General features: G+C 36.9%; 1 protein-coding gene across 7 annotated transcripts in view; it reads right to left on the bottom strand.

Moving 5' to 3' along the window:
• Positions 1-515: 515 nt before the first annotated feature.
• The window catches only part of EPS15 (epidermal growth factor receptor pathway substrate 15), a 68827-nt gene continuing 47353 nt past the window's right edge, over positions 516-21989 (bottom strand). For 4 of the 7 annotated variants that reach the window (XM_064665243.1, XM_064665242.1, XM_064665244.1 and 1 more), the window contains 13 exons: positions 21841-21913; positions 17198-17359; positions 16311-16508; positions 14166-14363; positions 13532-13606; positions 13108-13198; positions 11790-11825; positions 10757-10893; positions 9123-9192; positions 7828-7904; positions 7147-7309; positions 4311-4489; positions 516-2403 (listed from right to left, as the gene is read on the bottom strand). In XM_064665243.1, coding sequence (XP_064521313.1) covers positions 2257-2403; positions 4311-4489; positions 7147-7309; positions 7828-7904; positions 9123-9192; positions 10757-10893; positions 11790-11825; positions 13108-13198; positions 13532-13606; positions 14166-14363; positions 16311-16508; positions 17198-17359; positions 21841-21913 — 1606 coding nt within the window. In that variant the 3' untranslated portion in view covers positions 516-2256. Of the gene's footprint in view, positions 2404-3701; positions 3739-4310; positions 4490-7146; positions 7310-7827; positions 7905-9122; positions 9193-10756; positions 10894-11789; positions 11826-13107; positions 13199-13531; positions 13607-14165; positions 14364-16310; positions 16509-17197; positions 17360-21840; positions 21914-21989 lie in introns of all 7 variants that reach the window. The other 3 variants (XM_064665241.1, XM_064665240.1, XM_064665245.1) reach the window with 3 other exon arrangements.

Genomic DNA, 21989 nt, shown 5'->3' with positions numbered 1-21989 from the left:
TATTATACTGTAACAAAAGGATCAAAGACACATGTAAATGGTTGTTGGAATTCCTAAACCTCTGACCAAGCCCTCTATGCCTTGACATAGGGGGACACATTATGCTGACAGACATATTCAGAAGGATCATATATGCTGGGTCAAATTAAAGATCCCTTGAGCCCTGTATGTTGGCAGCAGCCAGTAGAGTATGCTTCCATATTTTCACAGATAAACCTTATGTATCTAAACATTTGGGCTCTGTAACCCCTGTGCAGGCAGAAGACTCTACTCTTGCCCCCTCCTTGGGCAAGAGTAGCCCGAATTTTCTTTGAAGCCACCACAACTCCTGATGAAGCAAGTGACAGCTGGGATTAGTGTGCACTTCAGCTAACCTCGAGATTCAGGCAACTTTTCTCTCTGAAAATTAACCCACTCCCACCAGGCTACAACCAGAATATCTTATATTGCATTACATTCACTTGTTGCCTTACAGCTCACAGCACCCTCTTAAAAAAATAGGCAAACAGTTCAAATTTATGTATTTAAACTTTATTTCTTCATAATTACAGGCTATTGTTAGAGTTTTTAAACAAAAGGGAAGTCTATAAATAGAGGCTAATCCCACCTGAACAAGTTGTTTAAAAAAACCAGTTAAAACTTCATAAAGTAATGCCATTTTAGCTCACAGCAGTGGTTTGTTGGTAGTCTGAGTAAAAGTACTATAGTCAGAGTCAGTAACATGAAATGTAACATCAAATGACTCAAAACTTTAAATTCCGTAAAGGAAAGCAGGAATATATATATAATATATACATATAATATCGTGTTGGTCCACTGAGTATACATTTTTAACAAATGATAAGAAACTATGTAATCCAGTTAAGCATATGATTTGCAAGATTAGTGTACACTCATTACAAAGATGTATAAGATAAGTTATAACTATTTAATACTTGCAAAATTTTAAGTTACTTTTTTTGAGCAGGTGTTTAAACGCTCATCTCCCAGTGCAAAAGAAAAACCATCCCAGTCAGGTTACTCATTTTTCCTGAAAAATTGAAACCCCTCAAACTCATGCAACAGCAGCATTGATAGGTAATGGGAAGAGCTTAAATATACTGAAACATGGCTGAGTTCTCCCCGTTTGCCCCAGTGCTTTGTGTTGAAACACTTCAATTTCCTCAAAAGAAATACCACAGATTAAAAGTGCAAGGAAAAAAAACCCTCTAGATGTTTATGCTGCTGCCATTGATTTTTCTTAGACAGGGCACAAGATTATTCTTTTTGGAATTATTTTAATGAAACTGATTTTCCAAATAGAATTCTTTCAAAATGAACAATAAGTTATTTCCATTAAGTTATTTTCATTAACATTCTATCAATCCTACTCTGACTCAGTGACCATTCAGAAATCATTCAGTTTAAGGTGCAACTATCAGTTGGCATTCAATAAATTACATATACAGAAAACACTGTTGTTAAAAAAAAAATAGAAATCAGACTACCAGTTTTTTCTTTCTATTCTCAATCCTATTTCAAATGGAACTTATTAACTTGCCAGTTCAGCTGCATATTTAACAGGCAAAAGTGGCTCAAATAGCAGTGGGGTCTCACAATTTGACAGTCACCTTAGCCAACAGCAAATGCACATGAATCTTCAGCTTAATTGCCTTATAAAACAAAATAACAGGTCTGTCTTAAAACCTATGACCATGCAAGTAAAAGCAAAGAAGGTTTCAGAAAGACACATTCTTTCTGATGTAGACTCCATGAAGATAAACGTCAAATCCAACATAAAATCTTCAATGAGGAGAAAAATCTTTGTGCATACATATAAAATAAAGCACTCCACAACTCTGGCATTACTAAAACCTCTTTAGAAGGATAAAAGGTTTGCAATGACTAACTGCTTGATGGGAGACAGTCAGCCATGACAGAATAATTGCTGTGTTCGCTTTATGCTCAATTACCAACTGCTGATAGATTACAGTCAAACCACAATCTCTCTATCTGCATTTTAAACTGATTTGCTTTCAGCTGGGAAAAATACTTCGTTCTCCTGAAAAACTTGAGAGAAATTGAATGCTAAACTTAACAGTTATTCAAACAGTAACCGAAAGGATTGAATTTAGCAGAAACATTCACATCACTTTCAGAAATTTAAAACCTTTCATAGTTTCTTGTATATATGCATTTTCTGATTAACATTTAAATAGGTTAGGTATTCAGGAAAAGGGACAAAACAGTTTACGTGAGATAAAATTATTCTAAACTTCATGCTTCTGATATTTCAGATTTACTGAGTGCAATAGCCAGTTCCAAGTCTTCTTGCTCTTGCTGTTTTAGTCTTGCCAATCTTTCTTTCTCTTCTCTCTCACTTTCTCTCTTAGCCCATTCAATCATGTCTTCCTCAGTAGAATACTGCATTTTGAAAAGACAAAATAAATCAGATTAATAACACAGAGATAACTATGAGTGTCCAAGCCCTTGGTTTAAGCAACAATTAGAGTTTTTCAATAATTGTATATATTCTAATCTTCAAAATATTACTTGTTTTTAGTTGTAATACATTATTAAGATTGGCTTAGTCTAAGGTTTAAGAACTGCATTCAAGCCATCCAACTGATGTATTTTAATGAAATATGCCATGTTTCAAAATTCAGTATTAAGTTTCAAAAATGTTACTGAGCAGAAAGTGCTATAATTCAAATACAGTTTTATTTTGGATTAGAAAAAAACAGTCTATACAAAAAAACCTAAATAAATCAGAACATTTTGCAAAACACACCCCTATTCACAGTATTAGGCCATCCTGATTGACCTTGCTTTCATTAGGGATGATTTTTCCAGGCGACAATAACTACAAAAATTTAGCTGTAGACCGACTGTTTCTAAATGTGTACATGAAAAATACTTCTGCCAAGAAGCAGTAAAATAATAAGGTAACTGTACAGTTAGAAGCTTAGTAGTCATACAGAGAAAGGTCAGCATGATATGGGAGGGGAAAAAAAGAGATTATTTCCATGTATATTGATGTGAACGGAATGTGAACTAAGTATCTGCGGTACAATGATGATAAATTAGAGCCAGTTAATCTTAAATAGAGTTTAAGTAATTTAAATAAATTTATCTTAAACAAAATACAAAAGATTATGCTAAAGTTTGTTTCTAGTAAACATGCAGAAAAACTAAGTAGGTGAAGTCCATGTGTTCATGAATGTCCCAACATTAACTCTGAAAGGGTTATCATATCATACTCCAGCTACTCTTTGCTTTGAGATCCTTCTCTGGGAAATAAACATAGAAACACTTAAGTTTTCTCCACAGTTCACTCAATATTTTCAATAATTGCAGCTCGGAAAGAATATTTTTTTCCTTCACAAAGATAATGAACATTTTTTACTTTCTCTATACGGTCTCCTCCAAATTGGCTTCTCAGACCCTCTAATACCACAGATCAATAACCACATTTCAGAAATTATCATGCTACAAGACACACCAACCAGTGCAAGTCTATTTTGAGAGCCTGACAATCCTCAGTTTACTTCAATCAAGCACATAGTTTATTAGGCCTGAACGGAAAAAAAGCAGTATGGTCAAGATACTGTAAATGCAAATTGCATTTAACAGGTATCAGGCTTGAAAGTGAGAGGATGCCTTCCAAAACTCCTACTTGCAAAAGCTCAAAAGAAAAAAATAATATATAGGCATGCACAAACCTTTAGATTTGCTTCTACTGCTTGGACACCACGACTTCTATGAAATGAATTCTGGTTATAAAGAGACACTTACTACTTTTTACTTAATTGAACATCAGTCTGGAATTTACTAGCCACTCAAAACTCAACAAATTATATTTCATTAATATACACTGTTAAGAGGCTGTTTATCAATATTTCAGTACATTAAAATTATGACCAAACAGTTCAGTGACAGCTAAACTAAAATCACATTTTGCTTTACTTTTAATTGGATAGTTAACAGTGTGCTTGTTATAGACATATAATTTTATCAGCACATGCTGATAAAACGGATAATCCCCAGAACATAGATATTTTTAAAGTCCTATTTTCTAACAGCTAGGAGGCCTCCATGAAAAAAAACCTCATAAAACCAATGCAATTTAAACATCAGCTATAACATTTTGCAGTACTTTGTTTTAGGACAGCCTCAGCTGTAAATGAAATGTAAACACTGTTTTAAATGGAAGCAATATCCCTTTTGGACGTGGGATATGTTTTAATGTTTTAAATTAGACTGAAAACTTCAGTGTGAACATTTCAAAGCTGCCATTATACTGAAACAAACGTAAAAAAGTGTTTACTCACAGTACTGAAGTTTGCAAAATTGTTGGGGTCAGCCTCTTTACTGATGCTGGTGGGAGCAAATGGATCACAGAACAGATTTGCTTCTTGTTCTTTGGGAATGTCTGGGGTGGGGAAAGGCTGAAATGGATCGCTCGGTTTAAAGGAATCTGAAGAGTCTATTTGATTGATAGGTCTTTTCCCTTAGATTAAAATGAATTTAAAATGAATTTAGGATAGCAGGTAATAACATGCCAAAACTTGTAAAAAAAAACCAAAAAACAACCACAATTCAAAAGCTACTTGGGATGCAACCTCTTCCCATGAATTAGTGGAGTTGTAATTTCAGAGGAAGGGTTGACAGTTTAAAAAATGAGGGTTCATAGTTTCTGAAAGGGTAATCAGGTAAAAAGGAACACATGTATGTTAATGATTCAGGAATACAATTATATTTTAATTATTTTGGCAAAAGAATTTCTAACAGTTTTGAGCATCTATTCTATCAGCACAGTATTTTTTTCTGCTGATCAACTGTCTGTGATCATTCCAGCATTTTTTTTATTATTTGTTTGGATGAAGTTAACATAATTTCATTCAGAGACCAGAAATTTATTATCATATATCTCAGTCCTCAAAACTCCATGTCCTCTCACTATGCTAACACCAGGAATGAAAGAGTATCACAACAGACAATCACAGGCTGAATTATCTTGTTAATTCTTGCCCCAGTAGCTGCAAATAAACAGAATCAGGAATAAGCTCCCACTTATGTTGTTCTTTTTTCAACTTAACCCTAGTCAGGTTTCAACACCTTTGAGGACATTAACCCAAAGAGTTCCAAGAACAGTTGAGCTGAATTTCATCCCACCATTCTCTCTGTATGTTACCGTTTACAGAAGAGGTTTCAGTGCAGTTTCTTGAATTCTGCTCTGAAGTTCTGCAAGTGATTCCAGCACTAACAATGGCTGTATTTTAAAAGTTGCTTCTGTTGCCATTTTTGATTAAAACTCAGAACTGAACCAAAGTGCTTATTATTTTGCATATCACTGTTACAAGTTAGTCTAAAAATTCTTTCATAAGACCAAAAGAGATTTTAATTTGAATTTAAAGAATACCCCCTTGGGAATGTATGATTTACTTAGACACTTCCCAGATAACCTTGCCATGATAGCTCTCACTCACTGATGATGTTCTATCTATAACTTATGGTGACATTGTGGCTGCCCCATCCCTGGAAGTGTTCAGGATCAGGCTGGATGGGGCTTTGAAGAAATCTGGTATAGTGGAAGTTGTCCCTGCCCTTGGCAGTGGGGGTGGAACAAGATGATCTTTATGGTCCCTTCCAACTCAAACCATTCTGTGATTCTATTCTGGCAAAAAATACATCTTTCTTGAATGATGTGGGAGAAGCACTCCAAATGACATCCTGGGAATTAATTTTATTTCTGCACAGGAAAGATTAAGTATTGTAAGAATATAAAATATACAATCTCTAAATCTTCCCCAAAATCAAGAAACGGGGGTGCTTATCAGTACCTAGAGAGGCAACAGAATTCAGAGGCAACAACCCTTCTACACATTTTCCTGTAGCATGAAGAATTAAGAGGAAGATTTTTGGGCATTTCTTTGAAAAAGCATAAAAAAGGGAATAATTAAAGCACAAAAAGGGAAAAATTAGAAATAAATACACTTAAGCCTCTCCATTTTTTATTTCCATTAGGAAATCAATTTATTTGAAATGGCTATCAAGATAACCACATATTTAATTGTGCATATCAAATCAGGCTACTTTAGTCATCTACTGTTAAGGATGCTGCTGTTCTGCCCATAGAAGCTTGAATTCCAAAAGTGCACCACGTCACAGCCATTCCCATACAACCAAGTCAGAAATCCTTTTTCTGTTTAAATAAGGACCAATATCAAACATTCAAATATCATCACTTTCCAATGAAACTGATGACTTGCAAGGCATTGGCATGAACCAGATCTCACACCAGCTTTAGAAACTAAACACATGAGTTTAAAATTCAGTATTAACACTCCTATATCTGTGTTCTGCTTTTGAGGAAAATTGAATACTTGTGTAAGTTTCATGCTACAGTTTTCCAAAACACCTTAAAATTCATCCATAGAGTGTAATAGTGAAAAAAAATGATGCAGTAGAGTTTTTAAAGACAATGAAACAGAGGACAGAAACTTAAAGGAATACTAGTAACATGTTTTCCTATCCTGGCAAAAAAAACTGAGTGTGAGGAGTCTTGTAACATGAGGTTGTTGCAACTACAAGGTGTTACCTTTGATAATCATGGTCTTTTCTGGATAGCAGAGTGGTTTGTGCCATGGAGCATCCCAGAGGACTCCACTACCACTGAAAACAGCCCAGGAAACTTGGGTTTATTACTGTTACTGCTAGAGACCTCTGGCAAGGCCACCTGGAAAAAGTTAATCTAAAAAGCTGAGCCAGTCATTTAACTCTATTTAATTAATTTTGCATTAAACATGGAGGTTTTGCTACAGATAAAACACAATAAATTCTCACTTTGAACATAATTTAATGCAAGATTCACAGTGTATCACATCAGTAACCTTTTAATTTACAGCTATGCTGTGTTCTGGCACATACTCGTAGTAAGTTTTCTTTTTTCCTGTTTTCTAAATCCTTTGTCTCTTCAAACAAACAATGATCCCAAACACCATGCAAAATTTAACTCTGAGGAACTGACCAACAGATCAGGAACATCTTGTTCCACATCTTGTTTGTTCATTTTAGATTCAGACCCTTCACCATCCCCTCGTTGTTACTGTCCCGCTGCCAACACTCAGCAGCTGATTGTAAACCCTTCTCACTGTCAGCTCTTACCAGGTGGTGGTGGACAGGGCCTGGTGGGAGTTCCTGTCTTAGGGGGCAGTGCAGGAGGAACATCCTCATTTTTAGCTGGTGGTTCCTCAAATAAGTTTTTAGTTATGATCACGCTGCTGACAGAGCCTGATGTGGAAGAGCTAAAAGGATCCTCGTTGTTGGCCTTCAACAAAGAAAACAGTGACATACACGTTTTCAGTGCAATGCTACTACACACTTTCTTCAAGAATGCAATATTAATTCAGAACTGAAAGTCTGGGCTAAGACAAAAGAGAATACTTTTGTTTGTTTTTACACATATCACCCACATACTCCAGAAGGTTGAAAATGAAGAAAAATCAGGAATGGTTAGTGTGTACAGCAATATAAAGTTGAATGCAGCTAAATATTCAAAAGTAATACTTCTGCAGCTAAGCTCAGCAAATTTAAAAATAAATACATAAATTATAGTATCACTTCAAAAAGAGAAAACACTTATAAAGCCACAAAGATTACACTGCATTCTTCACAGTGGAACTGCAGGACAAGAGAATTTACTACCAAGACCTCTTTTTCAAGAAAATCAGCCTTTATAAATTTAGTAGTGGCAAAACTGTAATGAAATTGTTGGTAGAGAGTGTAAGCTCTGTCTTGTCACTGCAGTTTCATGCATTTTCTGTGGTAGCAGCAGCTTCACATTACCTTTGACAGCGTGCTGAAGTCAGCAAAGCCACCTTCAAAGGATTCGCTTCCAAACAGGGAGGCAAAGGGGTCTGTAGCTAAATACACACAAATCAAGCACAAAGAATGATATTAAAAGCTAAACATGAAAGACACTGAAAAAAAAATCCCACTACAAAATAGCAACTGTTCCATAGTTTGCAACATAAACTAATTCAAGTGAAGTATTTTATGAGGTGAGCACTTCAGGTTATTAAGTTGCTTTTACAAAAACTCTGAGTGTCAGCTTCCAATTGTGAATAACAAATCTCCTGAACAGGGAGTAATTCAAAAGAAATACTGGTATTCTGTTTTCCTACGTTAAAAAAAGTTAAGTTCCACTGAAAGTATAAGATAACTATACTACTGGATGTTCTGCTGAGATACATGTATGTATACACACAAAGGAATTTTTTGTGTGCATGCACCCATAAATATACATATATATATATATATATATATATATATAGACAGATATATATATATATATGTGAACATGAACAAGAGCTCACTTCTGACTGCAAGCCCACTCATGGAATCAAGTATCTGAACCTCTTATCTCAATCTAATTCAGCAGTACCCTTTCATTCTCATGTGCCTCAAAATACATTAGAACTGCTATTCTGCTGTAGAGCAGGAAGTGCCAGACTCACTTCTGCACCTCTAGGAAATCTTCCCCTACAATTAAACTGAACAGGTTTACAATACAAAATCACATGTGGATTCATGTTGTGGATTATCACTTGTCAGTGCAGCTTGGGAAAACAGGAGACAAGAGTCTTCCCTAGAACATTTTTAGCCCTCAGATGAGAGAGGGTTGTAGCAAAACAAAAGGAGCAAACTGTAGCAGTAAAAATTCTTGGTGAAGCAGTTACTCTATCCCACATCTCCTCTCATAGTACAAAGTTATCTTGTATGTTACTTAGAAAGTACCAAGAAACCTCTGAAAACAACTCTAGTGGGAAGCAGTGTGAACCATCCAAATAGTCCAAATACTTAGATCAAGATTTTGTACCAGCTTTAGGTAAAGCAGAGGAACGTTTTTTGTGGAATCAGTCTTCAGTGACACAGGCTACAGATAAAGACTCAGTTCTGGTTTATAAAAATTCCCCTCTGCAAACTGGCACCTTATGTCACACTTTATAGGAAAATTCTAAAAACACAAAAAATCCCTAAAATGCTTTGTTGCAAATTCAGTTAAAAGACTAAAAACAAAAGTATGTAAAAGCAAATAAAAATAAACCCCAAGAAGTCTGATGTGTATAATCTACTTTTACCTAGATCATTTGATGTAGTAACAGTTGTTCCACCAGGAGCAAAAGGGTCATTCTTCTTTGATATCTCTGTCTAAAATAAAAAATTCCTTTGGAGGGAAATTTGTTTTTCAGCTTAAAAGATTCCTCAATCTAAGAATACAATCACAATTTATTTTAGCTTAGAAGTTTTAAGATAAAACATTCTGGAAGCAGCTTTTATCAGCATCAGAAAACCAGTCTGTTAACAGAAACTCCTCCTCACTGTTTTGATTAATTCTTTCAAAGGATGGAAAAAAGGTACAATATGTGCAACATACTTGGTAACAACTAATGCAAGAGTTAAGAATATCTACCACTCATTTTAGTCTCAGATTTCTACAATCAGAGCTATCTTCATGAAGATACAACTACAAGATAACAACAGAGGTGTGTTGTAAAGCATTTAGGATGAATGCATCATTTCAGTGCAGAGGTACAGATCTCAAGAATCCACTGGTAATCCCACAGCTCTGACCTCCTTTTTTTTTCCCCCTCTTTTGTACTTCACTTATTATCAGACTGTAATATGACCAAGAATTGGTTATATTAGAATATCAAGACTTTGAAAAGGACAGTGGGCCAAGTATTGAAGATTCTTGCAACCTAATTTTCCAGATTGGAGGTGTAGGCTGTGGTGTGTAATGTGACCTTGAGATCTGCACAACGTGCACACCATGGTGAGGGACAGGACCACCACTGTCAGGTGCAGGGATTTCTCACTCTCATGGCTGCTGTGGGTGCACTTATCTTGCTTTCTAATCAACATGTATCTACATTTTATATATGTCTATGCGTATTTTATACACACACAAAGTTGGAAGTGAGGTATGAACAGAAAAAGCAGTTGAGAAGGAAAGGAGATGGCAAAAGAATGGAGACAAACAGTGACATGAAGAATTTTAGCTGCTGAGATTGTCTATCAGCTTTTAATATTATATATTCAACGAGTTCTAGTTTGCACCAGAGAGGGTTTTATGCCCAACTCTACCTTATCAAAGGCTCAAGACTATTCAATAACTGCTCAGCTATAATGTGGACAGCTAAAAGTTACACTGAAGTACACTTGAAAGAGGTACATTCAGTAAGAAGCTCCACATTATGAGAGGGCTTCAGTGACACTCATTAGAAAATCCCCCAAAAAACCCAAACATACAGCTACAGAATCACATGGTTTTTCCACAGGGAAACCCCATACCACATCAGATTTCAGATAAAATACAGAACATACTTCTTGATCCTGTCAGGTATGAAGGCAAAAGTCAAGTCTCTCAACACGACCTGGTGAGGTTAATCTTGGGTTTCTTTCCAGGTTTATTAAGTTCCACCAAGTATTAACTGAGCTTAATTCATTATTGTCAAATGGTCTTAGCTGTGGAGCAATGAAGCTCCACAATGGAACATTTTTAAAATGTTTTTATTTTTACTTCTATTTCATCTGTGACTATTTCTAGAAACTAGGACACAAAAAAGACAAGACAGAGTCAGGGGATCAGAGGTAACCTTTATCTGTATGACTGGTGAATATCAATTTTTTAAGGCATGTCTGAATGTACAAAATAGGTTATTTTGTCCAAATCACATATACAACAAAGTAAAAGGTATGATACCAAACTTACTGTGATATTATTACTGTTGTCTGCAGTGCTAAATGGATCAGTGCCAGCAGTCACAAAAGGGTCGGTGGAGGATTGTTTGAAAAAAGAGTCAGCTGCAAAAGGGTCTGAGCCTTTGAAGGGATCACCACCAAAGGGATCTAAAAAGTAAACATCTCCTTAACATTTCTGCTTGCTTTCCTTAGCTTGATATCCTAAAAACTAAACAATATATTGCTTTTTTCATACTGCCACAAAGTGATACGTTTAAGATCAAGGACCTTTGAAGTATGAAATTCATCTGTGAATAATTTGTATTCTGTGATTCAAAACATTAGACAAGCCAAAGTTTTCTGCACGTCATGAAAACAGTGGTTCAGTTCCTAAATCATCTCAGCATATAGGTTCATTACCAAATCTCCTAAAAATGAAGCATTTTTACAGAACCTAATGTTTATCAAAACTCTCCTGGCCCTTCTCTCCTTTATTCCCCAGATGCAATAGATATTTCTTATCTGGCACTTGGTGCTCAGTGCTGTTTTGTTATTGCCTTCCCACTGGTTATTTTGCCTTTTTTTTGCCATAAATTCAGGTGGCAAAAAAGCTCCACTCAGGGTTGAGCAAATAATGCAATGACATTGCCTATAAAGTAAGTCTAAAGAGAGACTTCCCACCTTTTTGGTACTTAGTTCTAAAGCAAGTTGGTAGGTTAAGAGCCTTTAAAAGAACACAGTCCTACTTTTTTGCATACAAAACAGGCAGCAAGAGTTTGGGGCCTTCTGTTTACCACCTTCACATACTTAAATCCCAACTAGGGGTACTTTCAACAACAAGAGCAAAGTTCAGTGGCAATGGGCTTCTCTGAGAAGCTTTAACAAAGTGGCCAGCTGCTACTACCATATATATCCCATAGTGGCTTTTTGTGGCATTTCCACCTTTTTTTCCCCTCTGAAAGTGGTGACACTTTCCCCTACATACTAGTAGGAACCATTTAGGTTTCATTCTAGTAGGAACCATTTAGAAAAAAATAAACGTTAGAAGTTACAAAGTTATTTACCAATTTTTCCAAAAGGGTCATCTTTGAAGGGATCACCTGTTTAAAAAAAAGGCAAATATTCATTAAGCAGCTTATTACAATCACGAAACACACACAAAAGCAGCCATCCAAGCTGCATTTCTGTTGGCTGTTGCCCACAAACACCCACTTTAGGCAGTAATTACCACTGCAGTAATCCAGGCTAACTACCGGTACGAGTCCCAGTTTTGATTAATTCTCACAGGCCCTGTGGATTGTAGCTCCTAAGTGTTCCTTTCTGTACTGGATGCATGACTCCAATTACATCATTTCTACTTCCTCATCTATATCTGAGAGACACAAATACAGCCTCTTAGCTGTAGATACCTACCCTGAACATTCTGAGCACACAAAGCCCAAAAAATTGGCTGCTAACACACAACCCTTTCTCCTTGAAAGAAAGGCCTTATCATAAGTAGGACCACTTCAACATAAACAAAGATCAAGCAATGTCTACACAGAAACATCCAAGCTGTTTTAAATTAGTTTAATTTACTCACTAAAAATATTAAATCTGCACTGACATTCTTTCAGAAGCCAAGTGATCTGAAACAAATTTAGCTTGTTTTCCCTTCAAAGCGACACCAGCTAAATTGATCAGACCATGTTGATTCTGAAAGCGTGTAAAATCATATTAATGTGGCTGAAAACATCTGCTTCAGCAGCTAACTCAAATTAACTCCCCTTCTCCAACTGGCTCCATATAGGCAGATCATGTCTTCCATAAAAAATAAAAGCAGAGCAACAGCATTCGTCAGTGGCAAGTTCTTAAAATAAAGCTGAGCACTTCCCCAAGACGAACAGATGGTGCAGTTCCACATTACCTTTTCCTGAGTGCCAAACTCACCATAAGTAGGCCACAGCCATTCACTCCCAACCACCCACACCCTCCCCACACCACAACTCAGTGAACCCTCCACTGACCCGTTTGTGGATTTATGCTGTAAATTAGATTAGTGCCACCACACCTAATCACACCAAGGCCCACACCTTTAAGGCCAAAAAGCCAGCAGGGCAGGGGGAGGGAAGGGTTGGGGTAAGAGAAGCACTCAAGAAGAGCAGTGAGGGAAAGAAGCATTTTCACAGCTAATTAGAAAGCCCAAATGAAGGAAGGAGAAACACCCCAGAACACTAATTTCTATCATTTCTATTTTTGTGATGCTACTGACTCCACACTCCTGTCACTCACACATCTTCAAATTTGTTCTATAAAGAACAGTTTCAAGGTGAGGATGAGACTGATGTGTTCACAGAAGACCTGTTTCTGCAAGTCTGCACTTAGAGAGAAATATTTACTTACTGCCAACAAAAGGGTCAGACTGGAAGAACTCTAAGCTGGCTTCAGAAACTAGATCAGGCAAGGGATGAGATTCAGCATCAAATGGATCTTCCTGGGCAATGCAAAAGGAGAGAAAGGTATTAAATTTTTAAGACTTGCAGGGCGGAAACACTTATGTCATCGCCTGTTACCATTTAGTGGTTTCTTAAAGTTTAAAGCAAAGAGACAGCTGGAATTCAAAATTCATCAATGGAGAGAGCCAAAATATTTCTCAGCAACCTGCATGCTACAGGAGACAAAATGTTTTCATGACATCACACTCTAAAAGCAATAAGAAGTAACAATTTATTTATTTGTTTATCATGACCATGATCCAAGCCTGAAACAGTTAACCAGGACTTTTTTTAACTTACTTCTTCCTCCCCCAAAACCTGGACAAACTCACTTTTTTGGTAATAGTTGCAGTTGGGGTCTCTTTCTCTTCTACAACAGAGGCTGCTGTTTCAGGACTATTCCTTATCTGTACAAGGATAAAAGCAATGCACCATAAATAAGTAAATACAAGACTGCACAAAAAAATTTTAAGTATTAAACAGAATCACAGAATATACTAAAGCATACTTCAAGAGGTTCATAGTTATTATAGAACATCCTGGAGTGTTCCATAAAACCTGTGAAAGTTTTAAAAAAATAAATCAATCAAGAATCTACTGAGACATAAGGAGGAACATTTAAAGCAAGACAGTTTTAGATTTTTTGTACTATTCCTTATTTCATTCTTGTTCCACCAAATGGAGACAGCTGCTCTCCTTTAATGTTAGTTCTACTATTCAATTTATGATATTTGCTTCGGAGATAAATACAGGAAAAAAAATTATTGTCGCTTTCCAGGCAAGCTAAAATTGTCTCCTTTTCTGCTTATGAACTTTCAGATTGTGGAAACACAGTCCCTCAGAAAAATACCCTGAAATTTCACTTGTGCAAGTGTTTAAAAACATAATCAATCTTGATACATTCTTAACTTATTCCAACTTCCCAGCTGCATTGCATCATGAATAAGCAGGCAAAACACTACTCACTGGAGACACACTGTTTGTTTGCTCCTCTTCTGCTACACTTTCCCTTTCAGCATTCTCGTTAAGGTTTGCAGTTTCACTGCTGCTGTTGCTAAGACTGGAATGATCCACAGTCCCATTAACAAGTGTACTATGTTGCTGGGAGTGCCAACTAAATTGGTTGTTTTCCAGTTCTTTCAGCTCAAGAAGTTTTGTCTGCACCTGTAAGCAGAAATAAAAGTATATGCATCAGTATGGGAACACATGGAAGCCAGTTTGTGACTATCCCCCCTTAAATATAACATTAATGATATGTCTGAAATTCTTATTTTCAAAAGCAAATATAATACCCCTCCTGTTCTTTGCATCAAAATGTGAAGTGTGAGGGATAAGCAGAAATATGATTTAGCAGAGGTGTAATGTGGTTGAAGGACACATCTGAGAACCTTTTGTCAAGAAGCAGACTGCAGCACTGGCAACATCAAGATTAGTTGCTTTGTTTCTACTCAAACTCGTAAGAAAAGTTGCAAAGCTTTCAGGGGCTTTTTGTTTGTCTAGTGTTGCTGGAGGTTTTTGGTTGGGGTTTTGTTTGTTTTGTTTGGGGTTTTTTTTGGTGATTGGGTGGTTTGTTTTTTTAGTTATGTATTTACAACTACCTTAAACTCTAAATTAAAAAGGTTGTTTTATTAGAACTCTCATCTTCCAAGAAGGAAAATTACATATTCGTCATCTTCTCCCACATGACTTTCCAAGTGTAAAAACTTCCTAAGCAGACACTTCCAATCACACATTATTATTTCAGTGATGTGCTTAATGCAGTGCCTCACAGCAAACATCTACGACCAACCTGCCAGTTAGGAAGGAATTACTGGACTTGGCAGATTATGCAGAAGAATGAACACAGTTCAGATATTTAGGTGCCTAAAGCCCACTGAATTCTGCAAGGTCAGTCACCTAACAGAGTTTTCATGGCCTTGCATGTGTCACAAGTCAGGTGACAGCAAAGACAACACCAGGTGTCTTTCAAATACACTGACTCAGATCAACCATGAGATAATCTTGCATAAAGCACCAAGGCACCTATTGTTCCTTATTTATGAGCCAAGAGCAATAAAATTAGGAGTACTGATATAAAACCTACTAAAAAAAGATCTGTATTACAGTCAAGCATAACACATCAGTCTCAAATCTGTTCATTGCAAACACCTCTTACCAGTATATAAACATTGAAATAGTACAACCTTCCCTCCACCTGTGATGAAACAATAGAAAAACCCATTTGTTTACTTCTCAGTTTCTAAAACTAGCAGCCAAATTTAAAAATGATGAATGTTACACAACTCTTCAGCAGAACAAAGTGGTCTTGCATGAACTCTAGCAGTAGAAGTTTTTTTAAAAAATAAACTAGAAAGTTACAGATGTGAGTGGTGTGAAAAGTCAGGCATTTCTAGGGTTCAAAGCTCACAGGTAGGCTTTGCCTTTTGTTTTTAAGTTGATAACAATGAGAGTGGCTAATACATTAGACAGGTGGCAACACAGAGGAGAACAATGAGGAAAGGGTGTGCAAGCTAATGCACCACTGAAGTAATAACAAATCACTGATTATAGACAGAAACTGAAAGTCTTCCACACAACAGCAGACACTTCAAAGCACAGGGCTTAAAACCAGGGCAGCCACATCTCTTCTTCTCAGTATCTAATCTCAACCCAACTTATTCTTACATTCACTTTACTTTCCCCCCTTCAACAGTGCACTAAGTAAATGTTATCAGCAATTTTATACTGACTTCACATCAATTAAAGCATAGTGAGAATGTGCCCCAGGCCACAGCTGAGCATGAAAACTTAAATAACCAGTGGACACAGAGAATTTAAGTCTTCGTTATCCATTTTTCACCCATTACATTAAGACAAATTATTTACTAAGTATAATAAATTAATCCCTCTTATTAACAGAATTTGGAGAAAAATCATGAAGTATCTTGAGTGACTTAAATCAGCCTCTAAGAATCCTAACAGCTACTACTACAGAACACATGTGTAAGTAACTGAAGACATGAGCAAACAGTGAAGAAAAAAGAAAGCTACGCCTTCCCCTGAAGACAAACCACACTAAAGGTTGGCAGCTCAAACTATTTTTTGGGGGGTGGGTCTTTCACACTGCCTTACTGAATTAATTTCCTGTTGTGAATCCTGCAGATGTTGCTGAAGAGGTCCCAGCTGTGCTTTCCCAGACTCTATGCAATGCTCAAGCTCTGCAGTTTCTTGCTGCAGGCGACTCAGCTCCTCTTGGGCTTTGGTCAGTTCATCTTCATACGCTGAAATCTTTGATTCCTGGCTTGTTATTTCAGCCTTCAGCATGGCAATCTAAAGCATGAACAGTACTTCAAGTAAAAAAAAAAAAACCAAAACATCCCACACCCAAAAAAACCAATCAACACTTCCAAACACATCTAATACTATTATTTATGACCAGAAAAAGTAAAAATCTCATAGCTATTGCAAGATTATAGACCATACCTGAATGAATTATCATACCTGATAATACCTGATATAGATCTGACATAGATTATACCTGAATGGACAGTTAATTCTCTGTTGGTCTCAATAGGAACAGTGTATTCTAACTGTTTTTCTGACCAACACAGACATTTTTAACACTGAAAAGATAATTTTAGACCTTAAAGAAATATAATACCTTTATGTTAGGAAAAAAAATGACGTAAGAGGTTATTTTTTTAATCAGTAAGAAATCAGTTCCAGCAATCAGTGCTTCTAATTACACTTGCATTATACTTTTGAATTGTTTGTTTGCTTTTAACTTTATTTGTGTGCAAGTATATCTCAATATGTTTGTTGACACACTGATAATAAATTAGGAGGCCACTGAAGTGAGTGACGTATTTGCTATGCTCTGTTGCTCACAAAACCTTGACACTCAGGCTATTTATTTGTTAAAAGCTTTTTCTCCTGCCCCAACAACCGTAACTCTGAAAGGCTGAGCTGTTCAAAACAAGGCATTTACTCTTCCAAGGGCCTTGCCCACCAGACCTTACCAAGTGGGCCTCCTCTGCACACTTCTGCCTGATGTCATTAAGTTGCTCTTCCAACTTGGCCTTCTGCTCATCAAGATCATTAAGGGTTTCCTGGGCTTCCTGTTTCTGAGCTTGCAGCTTTTGCAGATTACTGCTCTCCCGCTTTACTTCATCTTGTAGGTCCTGTAATAAAACAGATCAGCTTTACATTTGTTCCCTCTCTACTAACCACTAAATTCCGCAGCACACACTGCAGTACTAACTTAGATTTCAAAGCATCAACACATTATCTTTCAGAAGCCAGCACTGACAGCATGTCTGACAAGCAAGTATTCTCAAATTCTAATTCTACGACATAAAAATAATCAGGTTATTTGTGTTTTCTTTTCTCACTGAAGTACTGAGGATCGTGCATCAAGACAGGTTAACAGGGATTCATTTTGAATTTAGAAGTAGTCTTTATTCAGGACTGCTACATTGTCTCTGTCCCATGTTTCAGCAATATGTTTTACTGAGTTCCTTATTACGGACATGGACCTGTTGGAGCGAATCTGGAGGAGGCCATGAAGGTGCTCCGAGGGCTGGAGCACCTCTCCTATGAAGACAGGCTGAAACAGCTCAGGTTGTTCACCCTGGAGAAGTGAAGGCTCCAAGGAGACTTTAGAGCCCATTCCAGGACTTATAAGAAAATTGGAAAGGGACTTTTTATCAGGGCATGGAGTTACAGGACAAGGGGGAACAGCTTCACACTGCCAGAGGGCAGGGTTAGATGGGGTATTAGGAATAAATCCTTCCCTGGAAGGGTGATGAGGCCCTGGCACAGGTTGCCCAGAGAAGCTGTGGATGCCCCCTCCCTGGAAGCGTTCCATGCCAGGCTGGATGGGGCCTTGAGCAACCAGGGTGGAACAAGATGGTCTTTGAGGTCCCTTCCAACCCAAGCCACTCTGTGATTCTATGATAATAGAAATTCTTTATTCTGCTCCTTCCCCCTTCAAAAACACATAGCCAAAAACAGGAATTGGTTTTAGGGACACGGTGAAAGACCAAAGCGGTGCATTATTAACCCAAATGCACTGCCTCCTAGGGCATTCCTGCCTCTAATTTTAAAAAAATCAGCCAAAAACTTATTTTCCATGTAACAGTACTGGTAAGGAATTCACATTTCATACAACACAATATGGCATCTTTTGATTAACGAAACAGCAGCAAGCATGTGTCTTGTGTTCTAAGTACTTAAGTAGCATCATGTGGTAATTAGTTCATTTCTGAGCAACCAGAATGGTTATACTTCAAGAAGATGCAGAGATAACACTGAAAAACATGTCAAGGAAAGAAATTAGGATGAAGAAAGAATCGTCAAAGTCAAGAGGAAGAGATAATACAGGGAGATCAAAAAGCATTAATACAAAAGGAAAAGTATTAGATGAAAAGAAAATATTGCAGCCTTTCTGAGAAAATATGGTAACTGAAGGAAGAATCATCAACAACAGTAAAAAATGAATAGAGATAAATAAAATTAAGGAGGATAGGAAAACAAGAGACATGAAATTCTGATTAGATCATACATTTGTGTGCTGCTCTAAGCTACGATCCTGCTGTCCTTTTTTAGTGGTGTTTTGTTTGGGTTCTTTTTTGTGAGGGGGTAGTTCATCCATGTGTGCTAACACCTCCCATAATGAGGACAAAAAAGCCAGACAGAAATAGAAAGGCATATGGTGCAAGCAGTCAGATGCTAGGGAATTAGGTAACCTCAAGACAACTGGAAGACACATCATAAATGCTTTTATGTAAAAAATCAAAGCCAAAACCATGCAAAAAAAACCCCAAACCAAAACATAGAACACCAAAAGCCCCCCACAAAACCCCCCCAAATCAAATTTGAAGTTCAATAAAGGGTATGTGACTGGTGTACAGCAGCCAGCCTTGGTGAATTACTGGTTATTTCTAATCCATGAAAGACAAACCAGCACACAAACAAAAAGCTCTTACAGCAGCTACTGACTTGGATAATTGGGACATTCTTGATCCATTCATTTTTTACACTGCTTTGAAAAGCAAGTATCAGCTGACACTTAACGCAAGCAGTGGGGGAAAAAGTAACAGCTTAAAGAGATTTCAGCTGCTTTTTTGTGAAAGGAAGCAAGAATTCACATACATCTAAGCTAAATATAGGTCATCTCCACTCTTGTCTGTCCTAGGCACAGCAGTAGAGAAGCACTGAAGAGACCTGACTAAGCCTGATGGCTCCCAAAAGAAAAAAGAAGGAAAAAACCCCAGCCAAACCCCAAACCCACAATGGTTTTTTGTTCACATATGTTCAAATTAAAGGTTGGAGGATACATAGAATGGGTACAATATTCTAAGATACCTCTTCATGAAGTAAACCAGGCTCCAATTAAGCTTTGATTTCAAGGAACATCCTCAGCACAGAAGCAGCAATTAATGTTCAAGCACTGAATGAGATTTCATGGAAAAACCATGAACATATTTGAGGTGGTACAAACTGGCATTCTGATGGTAACAGTAATCCTTGTATTAGATTTATGATCATTATAACTCTTCGTGCTAAAGTAGTGTAGCATAAGGGAAGTTTAAGGATCTGTATTTTCGCAGACAAGACAATGGATTTAATAGCTTGTCAGTCTGTACTTCTCCAAATAATTCATGTGCTAAGAACTGTTAAGTCTCAAAGAGGACAGAAAAGTTAAACTTCACTGACTTTCCAATGGCATTGGTGCACTGCAACAAAGAATAGAGAAATTCCAATGCCGAGAGGGGTATTTGGAGCATGTAACTTTAGGAAAACACCACCCCTCAGTCTTTGCTACTAAGGCACTGGTATTTTAATAAGCACATTGAAACACATCAGTATGCTATGTTTTCCTGAAAACTTTGCTTTTTTGTAGCTATTTACATAGTATATAAATTATTTTATAGAAGAAAAAATATAGAAGAAAAGAACTGTCATTCTTTCTCTCCTTCTATACAAATCAGTTTGATTCATCACTGACCATAGCCATATTTGACATTATAATTTGTGTCCATGGAAGGAATTCTGGTATCAGAAATTCAGGAGTGTGATGCCACAAAACTAGCTTGAACCAAGGTGGAAGGTTAGAGAGCACTGTTTCTGTACACCATCTTTGAAATGTCACCATTAGAATAAAACCAAAAATAAAAAAGCATGAGGTAAAGATATCCTTAGTCTGCCACGTTATTCTCTGAAGTCCTAGAAAGTTTGTTGAAACATGCAGGTCCTCCAACATTCAGGAGCAAGAAAGGGACCAGAGGTGAAGGACCATCAGCTTAAATAAATGCTGCAGCCATTTCCTGTTTGATCCTGAATAGCTTGTGTGATTGCTAAGAGGTTAAAGACCTGAGGCAGCTGCTTCCAAAATTACTATTCAGGATACAAAGGCTTAACTCGATGCAACAAACTGATTCTGTGATGCTGCTGACTATCAAACACTAAACACACATGATGACACTGTAACATTCAAGGTAAGGTTTTTATCTACCTTTAGAGCAAAGACACCAGAGAACTCAACATGAACACACACAGATTCCAGCACACACTAACAAAATCATCTTGTGTGCAAAACCAGGAATATCCATGGGGATTTTTCAGTGTGAAAGGCAATCTGCAGGGTGGGGAGGGGAATGACCGTGGCACACAGGGACAGAATCACAGGCATGGGCAACTTCTGCACGAATTCCTGCAGCTGCTGAAGCTGCCTTCCAGCATGACCAACAGGCCAGCACCTGACTATCTCCAGAGAGGTCAGACTATTAATTATCATCCAGGCTTTAAGGATATTAAATAGCCAAACACCAAATTCTCAACTGTTTTAACACATTAGCTCCTTTTCAGCCTAACCAAAATTAAAATGCAGAGATCACTTGCACTATTTGCTCTTAACCAAATAAAGATTATTTTAAATAGTAGATTCCTAAAATAAATTTAGAAATAAATATAAGTGGTCAGATATCACACTGAAGATTTTTTTTTAAAGAGCAATTTAAAATTTAATTGAAATATTGCTTTGCAGTACTTAATTTAGAGCTTGGCTAGACAGCCAGCACCCTAAACACTGATGCTGACTGTATAATTTCTAATGCCTGTAAAACACTTGTAAATTTAAATTTTACAATGTCATCCTTTTACATAAAAATCAACAGATTCTTTTTAAAATTCACTTATATTAGGCAAAATTAACTTGAGGCAACATTCCTCCCAAGCTGGTAATTACTGAGACTCATAAGAAGCAGCCCAAAACACAAGCCCTTTTAATTGAGCCACTTAATTAATTTATTAATTAATTTACAGTGCTACAGTGTCCTCTTTAGTTTTAATTATACAGTAGATAGTCTTTTAAAAGAAAAAAGGGAAAGAAATAAAAAAAATCTTTTCTTTTGTAATCTTTTTCATTTAAAACTCCATGCAGGCTATAGAAGCTCACACATTTATATAAATATACACACCTACACCAACCCACAGTCATGTAGAAAATACACTTCAAAATACATTCTTTTTCTTAGCCCCAATTATTTTTTCTTTTTACTGGATAAGTGACATGATCTAAAGACTCAGTAATCCCACTGTCACTAAAGCAGCACATGGTGCAATATCAGGTGTCTGAACAATAATTCAGTGTTTTATTTACCTGGACCTCACTTGTCCTCTGCTTGATGGCATCTTCTTTCTCCTTCAGGTCTTGCTCTACATTATTCTTTTCCCTAGAAGACCAGCAAACAATACAAGAATACTTAAGAACATCAGCTACAGCAGGTACAGTTATCCAGCCCCCTAAGC

The sequence above is a fragment of the Pseudopipra pipra genome, chromosome 9 (assembly GCF_036250125.1).
Source record: "Pseudopipra pipra isolate bDixPip1 chromosome 9, bDixPip1.hap1, whole genome shotgun sequence".
NCBI lineage: Eukaryota > Metazoa > Chordata > Aves > Passeriformes > Pipridae > Pseudopipra > Pseudopipra pipra.
Note: the sequence above shows the minus strand (reverse complement) of the source record. Positions and strands in the feature narration are given on the sequence as shown.